Below are 15,363 nucleotides of genomic sequence, written 5' to 3'. Positions count from 1 at the left end.
TGCCTTTAATGAGCCAGACTTCCTGGTAATCATTGAAGTGATCATAATGGGTTTTGAAGGTCTTCCAAAGTTTTTTTTTTTTTTTTTTTTTTTTGCACAGTAACACAATAAATTACATTTTGTACACAGATGTAGTTAAAAATAAACAAATGTTTGGTGCACTAACTATGACATTCAACAGCAACCATTCTAAAATACACTTAAATACATTTTCAGTTCCACAAATGACTGATTTCCCCCTTCGAACCAAACCAAACAAAACACAGAAACCAAACTGTTTTGTTAATCCATACTTTATTAATGAGAATTAAAATCATTTTTGCATTTCTCATTCAGAGAAGATAATGTGCACTTCAATAAATTAATTTCAAGGAAATAAAAATGTTAACATTATCAAGCTTTAAGGCCATCTGTGTAATAAATTACCGTTCAAGCGTGTAGAGAAATGGCATTACTGGCTATTGCAGTCGTAAAGCCTGTGGCTAAAGCTACGTGACTTAATGGAACTGGTTGCCCCGTCCTAAATGAGTTTGACTTCAATTCAGTATGTTATAGGCTGTAGGCAAACTAGGCCTTTATAGCAATGTGAGGACAAACATAAAAAGATTTTCAAATGCAAAAGGCACCTTTAAGCGATATACAGATCTAATATATTAGTTTAATGGGGAGAAAAACTCATTTAATACCCCAGATAGCTGGAAATCAGTGGCCATTTTAAAGTTATTCATATGCATTAAAACTCAGTCAATACCTACAACAATCTATTCCAATATTACACAAACATGATCCTATTATATGTTCAGGCTCCACTCACCAGAAACAACTGTGCTTTTGTGATGAAAAGACATTTCATTGTACCAAAACAAATCCTCCATGCATGGGCTTTAGAACACTTCAAAACTCTAAGTTAAATGTTACAATATTTAGAAATTAATACTTGTTCTACTATAGAGTGTTAATTTGCTAACCAATGCACTTTCTCGTCAGGGGCTATAACTTTGAAATAAATAAAGCCACCAATGACACAGTAAAATAGTTTTAAGACTGCTGTGACTTTGTAAAAATGAATGTAAATGGCACTTAAAGATATCACAAAACAGGATTGTGCATGATTAAGTTTTATCAAATTGTCTAGAAATGAAAACCATGTTATTTAAGACAAACTAAACTTTTTAAAAGCCAATTAAAACATACTCTCTGAAACTGGAATATGAATTAAATGCATAAAAGTTTTATGCACTAATTCAAGATAAAACATGTATCCGTGATTAAGATGAGAGGGCGGCTGCTAAATCCTGAAAGTGCACAAGGTACTGAAAATAACATTGCAGATCTTACAATTACACTCTCATATTTTAGTATGTGAATATATTAATTTTTGACCAGCACATCTAAATAAGGTAAACCATGCATGATGAATCTAGAGCAACATATTCTCCCCAATAACACATTTTACTTGTTATTGTTAAAACTGGTTCTTAAGCTGGTCCAGCAGACTTGTTATACTTGGTGCACAAGGTGCAGTAAGCACCCAGAAAAATTAAACATCAAATGTATTTTAAATGTTGAACATTTGGCGTCGGAGTAGTATGTTTCTTATTTATGTAACAGGCAATATAAGTTTTCATTATCAAATCAGAAGGCTGTTTTTGTTTATAATGGCAGATTTTGTTTGCACCTTTTTGCTCATGGCTTATAGAAAACGTTTCACTGTGCAGAAAGACGTCCAGGCTCCCAGCAACCGAGGCTCTACTTTTAATTTCAAAGGTTGCAGCAGCTTAAACATGCAGCATCTCATGCTTAGCTGAGAAGGCCCACTTGAATAATTTTCTTTCATTCAGACCGTCTGCAATTATTTCATCAGGCTACTGTGCAAACCCAGCAGGAAGTGGTCTAACATTGAAGTGAATACTGACAGGCAAAGGTTATAAGTGGATTTCTGTGTTCGTTTTAGCAAATAATTTGCTGAGCCATTAAACCAAGAAATCACGTAAATGTTAATTCTTCTGCAGAGGTGGAAAATGACATGAATGACAGGTCTGTGATGTAATAACACGCTTTTGGTTTCAACTTTTCCCATCTCCGCTCTGCACATTTAGTATTTTTTTCATTCATTTAGTTTTGGAAATGTCCCATGCAGTGATATGTATGAAAATGCAATAAAAAAACAACTTGAATTTACATTACCAAAGGCGTACACTGACTAAGCACTGATATTTGTTCCCCTCATCATCCAAGAAGACTGAACCCAAGTATTTGTACTAAAAACAAGTAATTTGTCAGTCTCAACTTTTTGTTTAGTTGGCTTTTCAAGTACTTTGTGGTTGTGAAAACTAGAAGAATTAGTTTAAATGTATGTGAGTGTTTACTATAGTTTCAAAACACATTTTGGTCAAAGGAAATGTGTGATATGTTTTTGTAATTCAGATACACTTTACACACCTGTAACTGTCAACTTTTCACAACAATTTAAAGTATCTTAATCTGCTTTTCTATTGTTCTGTAATGAAGCGTTTGGATTTCTGCTTCTTCTGTAGATGAGTCAAGATTAGGTTCTTTGGTTGGAGTACAATTCAAGATGGAAATATATAAAGTGTGAGATTTCTTTAAAGAAAGATAATTTAAAGTAGTTCTCGTGGTGAAAATGCTAGAAAAAAAAGTATTTTTTTTATCGTTAAAGTATATTTTGAAAATCATCATCCTTTTTGGCAGTTTAGTTTTATTTTTCTGCAAAGCTTCCTTTTCTCATTGTTCTCCGTTTTCCTATTTTGTACAACATGAACACAAATTTAAAATTGTACATTCTTTTATTCTACAAGGTGTAGAAATTTAAGTGTCCCATAAAAGATCTGTTTGCAACTGGACCTTGTCGTGTAAGACAAAATAGAAAACACTGTTTGTACACACTGTTTGTATAAAGAGTAAAACTGGTAGCACGATCTCTTAAAAAGCAGCGTCAGTCGCAGTAGTGTGTCCATACAGTTTGCAGGTTGTGTGTGTTTGTCAGTGAGTTTGCTTACACCAGCTGTAAGTGTGAGGACTGACTGAGGAACTCTGAGTTCCCCTTCGGGTGAGGTACAGCCTCCTCCACGGTCTGTAAAATGTCGGATTGGCTGCTGTCTTCCTGGGACAGGAAGTTGTAGTGTTCTGCTGCTGGCTTCAGCTTGCACTCACTAATGAAGAGGTCTGTTCCATCCCAGTTGCTGAGGTCACTGTGGCCGTTGCCCCGCTCGCTCTCGTTGCTGCTGCTGCTGTTGTTGAGTGCAGAGGAAAGAGCAGAAGCGCGATTGGTTAAAGGCTGGTTGAGGTTATGCACAGAGAGGGATTTCCCAAGATTGCCTTCCCAGTCTGAAGGCGTCCTCTCCGGGCTAGATGAGAGAAGCAGCAAGGGGTTAACTTCGAGGCTCAAATGCCTTCTCCAGACTCCCTCGGATTTCAGGCCAGGCTTCTTCCGCAGTTGCACCCTTCCCTGCACAGAACCCGCCTCACTGTCCCCTTCTTGATCATCATCATCAACACCGCATCCCACAACGACAGACGGGCCCAGACTCCGCTCGTCCCCTCCTACTTCGTCTGTCATCTCATCTGAGACAGGGTCCGCTGGGCATTGGAGGTGAGAGGGGTGCATGATGGGAGGAAGCTGGAGAGTGAAGCTCCCTGAGGAGGGGGGTGGAGGTGGCAGATCGGGGAAATGAGCCTTTTTGGAAGGAGTGACTAAGGTTGGGTAGGGGCTATCTGGGGGCAGCAGGGGAGAAGGGGAGAGAGATGCTGTAGACGGCGGGTAGGAGGGAGGTGCTGAGTCTGGAGGAATGTCGTCATCAGCCGGTGCCAGAATGAGCCGCAAGCCTCTCGGGTTGGCGCAGTGGGAATGGTGTAGCCCGCTACCGTTGTCTCCACGGCTTCTGATAGTATCGCTTCCCTGGGGAGAGTTGGGGTAGTCCAAGTTGTGGTGCTGGTGGTTGTCCAGCTCAAAGAGGGGCAGGGAGGAGAGGGTGAGCGCTGACGGACCTTTCTGTAGGACATGACGGTAAACATCTAGCAAAGAGTCCAACTTTGACTCAATGGAGGTCACCTGAGCACAGGAGAAAAAGTTAGGCGAGTAAAAAAGAAATATAAAGGGCTGCTAATGACATTTATTGCGCATCATGTCAAAATAATCTCAGTACTTGACCAAGTAATTAATAATTCACAAGTATGACCTTTATTGCGTGAAAGCTGAGTCACCATTCACATTGTGGTTTTCCTGTTAGTTTAACTTCTTCTGTCCAAATTTTACCAATCATTTCTTCGGCCTGTATTTTGTAATCAAACTACTTCCACATACTTTTTGTTATTTTAACCATTAATAGCTTTTAACCATTGATATATGAAAACGTTCAGTTTGATCAGAAATGGTACGCTGTGACTTTTGTTTTTTCTCATTTTTATACTTTTCAAAATATTTCACATTATGTAAAATAAAATTCCTCATAGAAATATGCTGAGACCTTTTTAGTTCCCTTAAAACATCATCCTCTGTAAAAATCTGCTACAGCAGACTGGCTCTATTTTTATCTTCCTGTACTTCTTTTAGCTTTTAGCTGCTATATTACTTTCAGCTTTTAACTAGCCTTTTGCTACTTTTAGCTAGCATTTAACTAATTTTTAGCTAGCCCATTGCAGCTTTCTTTGCATTTGCAATTAGCTGCTGTTCTGCTTCTTTTCACTGCTGTTTTTCTTGTTTAAATTTTAACAACTCAGTTGCAGCTTTATCAGCAAATCATTCACTAAACATTCACACAGCACTTTTGTAGAAAATGCAATATCCCAAGTTAGTTCAAGTTACAACACAGATCTATTACCAAATACATTTTTGTGTACATTTCCCAAATAATTCTGCTTGGAAACTTTTCACTGCTTTGATCTCCCCCCACCACCCTCAACACACCTGTCTTTCTACTTTACACACTCGTCCCAGCATGCTCATGCCCTCCAGCGAGTCGCCGTCTGGGTGCAGTTTGTCTCTTGGCTTCTTATCCACAGGAATCTGTCCTTTGCCCAGAATCTGATCTACCCTGGTATACACACGTACACACGTATTAATATTAAGAGGTTATTAAGAGGTTATTTAATTAAAGAATGATCCAAAGTCAGAAAACAAACCTAAAGCAACATGAGGATGTTAAGTAAAACACACATCACATTTGACTACAGCATTGCACTAAATCTCTTCATTTTTCTGACCAATACAGAGCAACTTCTGCATTGTGTAATTTTCAGAGAACCAAAGAAAAATTCCTGTCCCTTTAATGTCAAGGCTTTAATCAAACAAGTTCCAACTAATGCAGAATTAGTGAAGGTAATGTGCACTCTAGCTGGCAGAGCAGGTTCACACCACACCAAAACATTTGAAAAAATACATATTACGACATATGGATCACACAAGTTAGTTACATTCAATCACAATATTTACCAACTTCTTGTGAAAGAAAAACAAAATAACTGGGAGGGAAGGCTACTGAACATTTGGGTTTGAGTGCATGGGATTAAATGTCTGCATGTGTGTGTTAGACTTTCCTAAAATGATAAAGTTGGAGGTAAAATATTGTAAACAAGTATATGCTGAGGTTTCATTTTACACTTCTTACACGCATGATCTTGATTCGCACCATGGATTTAACAAAACTTTATATGTGGCAACATCTCTGGGATGACTTAGGATGCCACTATTCCAACGCCTTTACAAGAACTTTAAAAGAAACCAAAACAAGACAAATCCCCGTTGAAATAGGCGTAGACATGTTTTTATGATTCTCATGTTTCCACTCACATAGGTGCTGGGCAGAAACACAAATAAACAATTAAAATAAAGAGGCCTGCAGACCCCCAGTGTCTCAGTTACTGTGCAATAAAGAAAACTAGTCATCTTCACGTGAGTTGTTTTTCTTGTTAAACCAAACCCTGGAATGCCATAAAGACAAAATAGATTACTCAGTGAACACTCACGCTCATAACAGAGCCACCAGATTCCCAAACTGTAAGGAAACAAACGTCCTGTTATTCATTAATGTGCCCCTATTTATTTATTGCAGTAAACAGTTACTCTGTGTGTATCTACAATGTTAACAATGAACACATTTCACCACAAATAACAAGTAGTGCACGGTTCCCGGCTTCCACATCAAGAGAAACACAAAAAATGTACCATAAACATAAAAGATCTGATTCATGACTGCACTGTATCGCCCCCTGGTGAATTTACAATTTGCTTATAATTTAAAAGAATACAATCTTTTAAGTTAGAAACCGAAGCTTTAAATGAACAAACAACTCTAAACTGAATAAGTTTTGATGAAAAACATCACATTAATGAAGCACTTATTAAAATGTGGCGCTTTATTGTTTATGTAAAATGCAGAGTTACGTGGGAGATTTAATTTTAAAGGAATTGACTGGCATTAAATGAATATAGTATGGTGTTAATTCCAAAAATAGATAGTATTAACTTGAATAAAAGTGTTAATGCATGCTGTTTGACCCTGGCAAGCTTGGTGACATTAATGGGGGAGCAGCTGACAAAACCATCAGTGCAGGGCAGGTCTAACCCAGCCAGTGACGATTTCCTCCGAGCTTGGCTGCAATATGAACGCAGAGAAGGAGAGGAAAAGTTCTTGACCCGGCCCCTTAATGGCCTCGGAGGGGGGCCCACAACAGTGTCCAGTCTGGGAGGAAAAGGGAACACACATGTACACGTACACATGCTCTGCATAAATAAAAATAAATGGCGGGATTACAGTCTGGAGAAAGAACAAAAATTTATAGATAAAGTTGAGGAGTTTTACAATACCTAAAAAACCCACCTGCAGAAATTCTTGGTTAAAAGCATTTTAGAAAGAAAAGAAAATTTCCTATGAGGGCAAGGAAAGATTCAAAATTTGCCACCAAATATTCTTAATTATGTAAATATTAAGAACTTGTAAAGCAGGAATGCTAATATTTTGTCAATAACATTATAAAGTGTGGTCATTATGTGTGTTTTTGCCCCATGTCCGCAGTTTTCTGACCTGGTTTGAAGGCTTTTGATGCGACAGAGCATGTCCAGGTGTCCTGCTGAGTACTGCTCGATGACGTCCTTCACATCATACGGGCGCAATGTCTCCTTAAACTTCTTCTTAGCCACATGGAATTTCATGATCCTGCACAAACATATAAATGTAAGTGAAAAATACAAAAGAAAAGAGGTCATGAAGGCTGAGATTCAGGTAACTGGAGATAAGGGTGCAACTGCTTAAATCTACCAGCAGATGGCAGTAGAAACCTTAAAATCATACCAAAGAGATTCTTTGTTACAACTCACTTTTTAGGGTTTAATACAGAAAATGTAAAATCTCACATACTTTCAGACGTATCTAATACAACCAATGACGTCTTGTTCTTTTATAAATTTCAAAATGAATGACTCAAGTGTAATTTTCTACCTCCTTTTATTTGTTAAAGTCAAGACACTGCTGGTGAATAATATTGATACAAGTAAGGACATCTATGTTCTTCCCTGATGGCTTCTGATGGTTTCTACTCGTCTGTTTTGTTCACAGCGTAAATGGAAACCATCTTGACAGATGACTCTTTATAACAATAGTCCTGACAGATGAGGGGGGTGTCCAGTCCTCAACCTGAAACCCTGAGAAAGCGCCGAGTTCTGGTTGCCCATGGAGCAGGCCTGCTGAGTCGGGGTAGATGGTACAGAGTGTATCTACTTCTTAAAGAGAAGGAGACTGAGAGGTTTCAGTAAATGCTGCTTAAATTAAAATCAAGCCTTTAGGTGTCAAATGAGTAACTTGGTTTTTTTTTTTAGTTTTAATTAGCTTTATCTGCCAGATTCACAGCCATCGTAAGTAAAGATTTAACATACTATTCTACATTTTGTTTTTTTGATTTGTTTCAGTACTGGCGCTCTTTGTGTGGGTACATGGTAGGATAAGAATTGCAACCTCTTTTCAGGAGCAAAGAAAGATGTGTTGACACCCTTCTATCAAAGTAAGCAGTGACTGCTGGCCACTGGTTGTCCATTCTGAGATCTCTTTGCTGTAGCAATGATCAGAAAAGTTTGAGTCATGTCTTATTTCTTTATATGGTGATTCCAAAAAATAAACAATCAAACAAGATTTTATTGTAATTTTTTATGCCTTCTTCACATCTCTTTGGGTATTTTTGAAAACTGAAATCTTTCTGCAGCGTTTGCACCGCCAGTCCACAAACTGAGCTTTTGGTGAGAAAAATGCACATTTTAAAAACACTTTCCAAACTGGGTGTGCTTTTGATGCTGCTGTATGGACAGCATTGATTTCAATGAATGAATGAAGTGTTTTTGATGGACATATATTAGTATTTCAGCATCAACAAAGAGATTATATTGTCAGAAAACAAGGCATGCAGTCATGATGATGCATCTCTCAGGTCATGCGAAAGGTCTTTGCTGGATTTTTTTCCTTTTTCTTAAAAACATGAATTTGATTTCCATTGTTCATTTTGCTTTGCATAGAATTGTTTAGGCCCAACACTTCTTCTCTGCCCTGAATGTTGTGCTCTTAACATGCCCTGTACTGTCAATATCAGGTGAACAAAAAAGCCATAGTCTTTCAAAAACCTTTAAATACTTTCAGAAAGTCTGCAGAACTATTGATCAATACCACTTTAAAGGAATACAAAAAAGACTGGTTTCTTGGAAGCAACACTAAGATAAAGTAAAGTAAAACCTTTGCACAGCTCTCTATATCTATATTGTCATTGACATTAAAAACAACTACAGTGTACCTAACCAAAAGTCAGTCCTCCTGTAAAGCTTTAACCTTTGAAATAGAAATACTCTTCTCTAATGAGGAGTTCAAACACAATTTCTCCTTTAAAACTTTGAAGAAGCAAAGAAGCAGTGAAGTGAGAGAATCATTTGGCGCCAGTAGGATAAACACTTGATCAGGGCAAGAGAGGAGGATCTGATAAAATATACACATTTATACAGTGATCCCCCCTGCCCCCCCTCTGCACACACACACACACACACACACAAAGTGTTCGCAGGACACCTTAACCAACCTGCTTCAGGCAAACCTGGAATCCTACAGCTAATTATTTAGATAAAAGAAGAAAGCTTTATGAAATGAATTTAAGAAGCATGACTTGAGGAATACAAATATTATATGAAATCTCATGAATAATTATGTTTTCCCATCTAGTGATAAACGTAAATGAAATATTTGATGAGTTTGTGTTATGCAATGTAATGACCAATAAATACATATCATAAAAACACTGAAATATTGAGCTAATCTATTTTACCAACAAACAGAATGTCCAAACCCTAAAGACTTGATGCAACCAATAAGTGATCAGTTCATAAATAAAGACGCAGTTCGGTCAGATCAGTGATAAACTAAAGGAAGCTGTCAATATCACTGCTAAAAATCAATGGACTCAGGTGAAAGATAATAATTAAAAAACTCAATTAAGGAATCAATAAGCTGCCCTTTTCTCTGTTCTAAAAGGCCACATACTGAAACACTCAGGAAACAGAGGGGGGTTTAATGGATTTACTGGCAGGAATCTTTATTCCTCATATTTTGTCATGATTTCAGGACAATTTTAATAGGCTAAGAATTGCAAATGCAAAACCTGCAGAAAACATTAACATTTAGTTTCTCTGTTAAAATAGGAAAACAGTCAAAATGGCCGTCAAAACCATTCTTTTGTCTTATTTTTGCAGCTTTTCAAAATGATAATTCACCCTTAACAAAAAACTAAACATCCTTGAAGATTTTAGCTGATCTGGAAGTGTTTTATTTATTTATTTTTTGTGATACCATGGTGTATTAGCAGCCTACCTGACGGCTCTGATGACAGCCTTTAGTGGAGCTGAAAGATCCTCCACAGTCACGTCACAGTGGCAGCCTTTCTCATCGAAGGAATCGTCCGTGGTCATGCCTGTGTCCACTGCACGAGACAGAACGGGGTTGCATCAATCAGCGCGGGGCCGTGGAAAATCCTTTCCAGTTCTTAAAGCTCATAAAACTCTTTCTTCCGCCTGAATCTTTACAGGAGATTTCAAGAATGTTTTAGGCTGATACAGTTTTGGCTTTTGGGATGTGAAAATTTATGTCCTGCTTGGATGAGAACATTTGGAATGGGGGACTTCTAGTTGCCAACTCAGCTACATAAGATGTTAGAAGTGCATATAAGTAGTGCATATAATCTTAATACTGGAAGATATGGGGAAAAAAAAGACAGAATGACCACGAGTAAGGATATATTGCATATAAAGTGTTATAGGAATTAGCTCAAACTACCAAAACAAGAAGGTATGAGGAAAAACAGCAGTCGATGATTAAATCTTTTTTTCTCGTAGAATTTACTGGAAGCTGTGAGAAATAAACACTTGGGCACTTCTTCATATATTATCTCTTGGTTCATAAGAAATTCATGCTTTTTATCAAAGACCAAAAGAAAAAAAAATGTTGAAGCAGAGATTTAAAAGAAGAATTCATGAAAATTTATGAGTTGGGTCTGCAGAGAGACTTTCCATCATTCAATAAATCTCACTGGGTTAAAAAAAAAATTAAACAGTTGTGTAACATTTATTATGCTGAGAACAGTGTTGAGATTACAGAGGGCGTAATTAATATTAGGAAAGTTTGGAGAATCTTATTTAAAAATGTGGCAAGATACAAAACAATATGATTTGATATACGTTATTGTCCTTCAGGGGAAATTTGTTACAAAGAACTGATGGCTGATCCAAAGAGATCACAAATAAGACTATGTTTCCCCCACAAAATCTAAAGTCAACACATTAAAACAGCTCACTCTCACAAGTTTCACATTTTAGGAAGTGTAATATCCCTGAAATATTTACACAAAATTGCAAATCATGTGATAATTTCTGCCAATTCTTCATCATCAGGACCTCTCTAGGTCTTATTATTAGGTAACTACAACCCCATATGAAATACAACTCACTACACACTACACTATAACAGCTAAATTATTTACCAAAATCTAAGCTAAAATGAAATGAAGGTATTCTTAGTGAAATAATTAAACCATAGACTGGAAGAAAAAAAAACAGATTTCGGACCAGAACCTGGAAGTTGAAGCCAGAGCAGGACCAGCTCTTCCAGTACATGTTTAAAGTCCCGCCCCCTACGTGTAAAAAAACAGGACGTCACCCTTGTTACGAAATAAAAACACACCTCAGGTAACCCCCAGGTAATATTTGTCAGGTGTTTGCTCTTGTTGATTAACATAGCTCTTATCTTGCTGCTGTATGCTCAAATAATTGTTTTGTTTTGCACAAGTTTAGCTGCAACTAGTTATTTCATGCTCAAAGGAAAGTTCATGTGACACCATGATTGTGTGCGGGGGAACAGTCCCTAATGAGCAGACTCTGGTTCCAAAATGTACAACATGGCAGTTCCTATAAACCAGGTCCTGCTGGCTTCAACTTCCAACAACAAGAGAAGGCGGGCGCACTTTGTCTATTAGTCTAAAATGTCTATGATTTAAACAAATTCATCTTTACTATTTTTTGGTTTATTTTTACATCTGACTCACCTAATATAAATTTGGTTTTATATACCGACATATAGAACGTTCAGGAGCTAAGAAATCTTAGTCATGGTTAGAGTTGAGGCTCACCATCTGCAGCTGCTGTGCGAGTCTGGCTCTTCAGCCTCAGCGATGGCCTGAACCGGGTCCGGTCGTTGAAGCTCCAGCTCTTCTGCACTTTGGCGGGGCTCCCGCTTATCAGCTCGCTGCTGCCCACCACCTCGTTGCCAGGGGAACAGCGCTGGCGGTCATTGATGGACGTCTGCCGGCTCTTCATGCTCTGACCTCGAGGACTCGCCATCCGGACCCGCTCCTTAAAGCTCAACTTCTGACTGAGGGGACGGAGGACAGAGGACGAGAGAAGAGGGGAAGAGGAAGATGAATAGATGGGGAGAGGAGAAGGGGAGCGATGGAGAAAATGAGTTAAAGAGAAAGGTGACAGAGAAAGAGTGTGTTTTCCACAGGGTGGGGTTCAGAGGGACACAAGAAATAAGGAAACTAAAAGGGATGCTGTCAACAACCATTTCCTCACAGATAGCAAAGAGTTCAGAGTGCAGACAAAGGCCAGTGTTCTTGTCTTTTCCTTTAGACCCAACCACATCCATCTAACTGACATGCCCAGGACACTAAGCCGGACCGCCTGCCAAGCCACCAAAACAAACCCCCAGAAAGCAAACCCCACCTGATCAGCTGATAATGTACTCATCTTTCAGACCAGACTTAATGTGATTTTTTAAGGCGATATGTGAAGCATGGGAACATTAACAAATGATCCCATTATTAAAAGGATGCTTGTTAAACCAACCATGATGTTTTCCATGGAACTATGTGTTTTTATAACTTTTCCTTCCCTCCCCGTTAAATCTTGGAGTATTTTTGCGCTGCTGTTTCTGTTTATAACTCCTTACGTTATTCTTACAGCCACGCTATTAATCTTCAATCTTGAATTTCAGTCTTGGTCTCTCTCACTCAGTTATTATCATTATGACTTTTTTAACGGTAAACAAATAGTAACATCAGCAACTTTAAAAAAAAAAAAAAGAAAGATAAGTTTTTCCCACAGTGCGGTCAGATGACTGTGCAAATGGGAAAAGAAACAAAACTATAAAACATTTTAACTGCAGTAGATGACTAGAAACCGGCACAAAAGACCAGCATGCAATGCAGCAGACCCGTACGGATAAATTGATGCAGGATTCAAGCACATTTTATTGCCCTAAATTAATTAAAGGATTTCCACTGTTTCAGTTCTTTGGGTACAGAAACAGCAACATCTCCGATTGTGAAGAACGGTTGTAGCATCGTCTCCAAAAACGTATGGCCTCTAAACCATCTTCACAACCAGCGTCCACCAATGTTCAAGTCAGAGTTCTCATAGTTATAGCAGCTGTTTTAAAACTAAATCAAAACTAATACTTTTTCTTCAACAGAGATGGATGAGGTCTTTCCCTCCCCTGATGGCCTAAAACAAAAAGAGCAGGGCAGCAGCAATGCAGGAAGCATGGGGTAAAGTCAAAGATAATCACATCTATGTACGAATTGGCACGAATATTGCATGTTGTTGCAGTGGTTCTCAAACTTTTGCTACCAACCCACGAAACGACTTGTGACCCCATATTACCATTTTAAATATGCAAATATCACTAATAACCTTATTAAACAAGGGAAGAAAGACAATCTTGACATCCACAACACCAATTTTTATCAGTAGTGACTTCTGTTTTTATTATTTGTCACAAATATGAGATGAATATGTCATAAGCAATCATTTTTAAATGTAAGTTCATATCTGGATATCATCTAAGGACCCCCACTTGATGTTTCATGACCCAAATTGGGGTCCTGACCTCAAATTTGGGAACCACTGTGGACAATCAGGTCAGGTAGAGTCCAGCAACATGAATCATTTAAATTTTTTTCAGGCCAAGCCCATTAAAAGCTTGCCTATTGTTTGAATAGTTGTGATAGTTTTTGACTGAAATGCCAACAGGTCCCAGCGCTCGACGAGTAAAAGCTGCTGCAGATGCACAGGGTGGAGAAGCTCACAAAAACCCACGTGGCTGGATTCTAGACTGTGCTTTCCATATAAAATAAAGTTACATGAGAAACAAGGCACAGACAAATAATATATGCATATACAATAAAGGGGAATTAAAATTTCATATGATAAAGTTTTATTCTGAATGTTTCCCAAAGAAAACAAGCTTCTTTTGTTTGAATATATGAAAAAAATATGACATATTAGCCTTTTATCCAGGATATTCTTGGAAAACAGGCTGATCTAAAAGGCTTCCTTTTTATTGTTGCATTTCAAAACTGTTTGACGCTCAGGTTTTGATTGAATTCCCCTTTAACTTGTAACAAAGAAACGGGGTCTTGTTTGCATTCAACAGGCAGCAGGCAGCAGGAGCAGTCTGAGATGAAATCCTTGACAGGATGGGGATAACTGAAGGGGTGGGGGTGGTAAGAAGAAAGTAGATTCCATTTTTGTTTTTCTCCATGCTATTAGGGAGTCATTCCCACATGTTACTGGGTTGAGGCTGGGGCAGAGAGGATGCTACTGCAGGTACCTCCTATATTTCCGAGAATACTTTCTGAAGAGACTCCCATTAGTTAGACCCTTACTAAAGAAAAAGGGGGTGGGGGATAGAAAGGGGAACAGGGAAGAAAGGAGTAAAGGAGGAAGTAGATTAAAAGAGGTGAAAAGGAGCGGAGCAGAGGATGGATAAAATCTTTGCTGTCAACACTGATAGACTGTCAACACTCTCAGAAGGGCAGGGGACACATTTCAAAAACGGAACAGGTAAACAGGGTTGAAGACAAACCCACCTGAGCTCAGGCTTCTGTCATTTCTTGAATAAATTTCCAGACTACGTCTACGTGTGTCTGCCAAAGAAAAAGCTGGGAAATGGGTTGTATTTACGCTCATATTGGTTTCAGATTGAATGTGACGTGTTCGTCAGTTTAGTTTGGTATGAAAGTTGTAAAAATAAATTTCACATGATGAACAAGTTATAACGTTTTTAAGGCTTAGTCTGTGTCCTTGTTTATGTGTCTGTCTGTTCATAAACTACAGGACAAATTTGAATGAAATGAAAAAACTGTCAGGGTTCCTGTGTGTGAGTGTGAGTATGAGTGATGCATCTGTTCCAGCAAGGATCTTGGTGAGGAACCTGGGCAGCCTACACAGGTGGATCTCATCAGCCTCATCAGTGTTGGGGGATAAAGGAGCAGCAGAATCTCCACTCAGTGCTGGATGATTAACGTGCACCGGTAGTCTCTCTAGCCGTCTCTCGCAGTTTACTGTACTAGAGATTTTGGATTTGTTTCTTCGGTTATTTTCCAGTGATCTCATAGCTCTGTGCTTTGCCAGCCTTTAGGTTCGCTTCTGGATTGTCTAGCTGGATCAAGTTCCATTGTTTTTTCCTCCGGTGGATGAACCTGCAAGCCTGCCTGCCCGCTGCTTCCCCCCACACCGCTTCATCAATTCTCTGGCACCCAGTCTCAGGAATCTCCGCGACCCATCCTCCACACAGGACCCTGGACACACTACCCCATGCTTCTACCAGAACCATTCTAAGTAAGCTACTTCATTCTGCTTCACTGACAACCTCATTCTAGGACACCAGTAACCCCACTCTCATTCCAGGAACTTCTGATTGAACGAAGCTACCAGAGGGAAAAGCAGAATTGTCACGGCCTTTAAAGAAATAAAATTAAACCCTTACCTCACTCAGTCTTGTTGATTTTGCATGTGGGTCAGAAGGTTAACGCCGAACATGACAT

General features: G+C 38.7%; 1 protein-coding gene and 1 long non-coding RNA gene across 5 annotated transcripts in view; one reads left to right on the top strand and one right to left on the bottom strand.

The window, feature by feature from the left end:
• Nucleotides 1-275: 275 nt before the first annotated feature.
• Nucleotides 276-15,363, bottom strand: part of kcnq5a (potassium voltage-gated channel, KQT-like subfamily, member 5a) — a 94,606-nt gene continuing 79,518 nt past the window's right edge. For 2 of the 4 annotated variants that reach the window (XM_025008780.2, XM_025008782.2), the window contains 6 exons: nucleotides 11,668-11,909; nucleotides 9,858-9,966; nucleotides 7,044-7,175; nucleotides 6,585-6,701; nucleotides 4,928-5,054; nucleotides 276-4,072 (listed from right to left, as the gene is read on the bottom strand). In XM_025008780.2, coding sequence (XP_024864548.1) covers nucleotides 3,017-4,072; nucleotides 4,928-5,054; nucleotides 6,585-6,701; nucleotides 7,044-7,175; nucleotides 9,858-9,966; nucleotides 11,668-11,909 — 1,783 coding nt within the window. In that variant the 3' untranslated portion in view covers nucleotides 276-3,016. The remainder of the gene's footprint in view (nucleotides 4,073-4,927; nucleotides 5,055-6,584; nucleotides 6,702-7,043; nucleotides 7,176-9,857; nucleotides 9,967-11,667; nucleotides 11,910-15,363) is intronic. The other 2 variants (XM_017430871.3, XM_025008788.2) reach the window with 1 other exon arrangement.
• LOC112450986 lies at nucleotides 7,055-8,144 on the top strand. The gene is made up of 2 exons (XR_003039715.2): nucleotides 7,055-7,193; nucleotides 7,575-8,144. It is a non-coding gene; the product is annotated as an uncharacterized LOC112450986 (long non-coding RNA).

This window comes from Kryptolebias marmoratus, linkage group LG22 (genome assembly GCF_001649575.2).
Source record: "Kryptolebias marmoratus isolate JLee-2015 linkage group LG22, ASM164957v2, whole genome shotgun sequence".
NCBI classification, from domain to species: Eukaryota; Metazoa; Chordata; class Actinopteri; order Cyprinodontiformes; family Rivulidae; genus Kryptolebias; species Kryptolebias marmoratus.
This window is presented reverse-complemented; position numbering and strand designations above follow the sequence as displayed.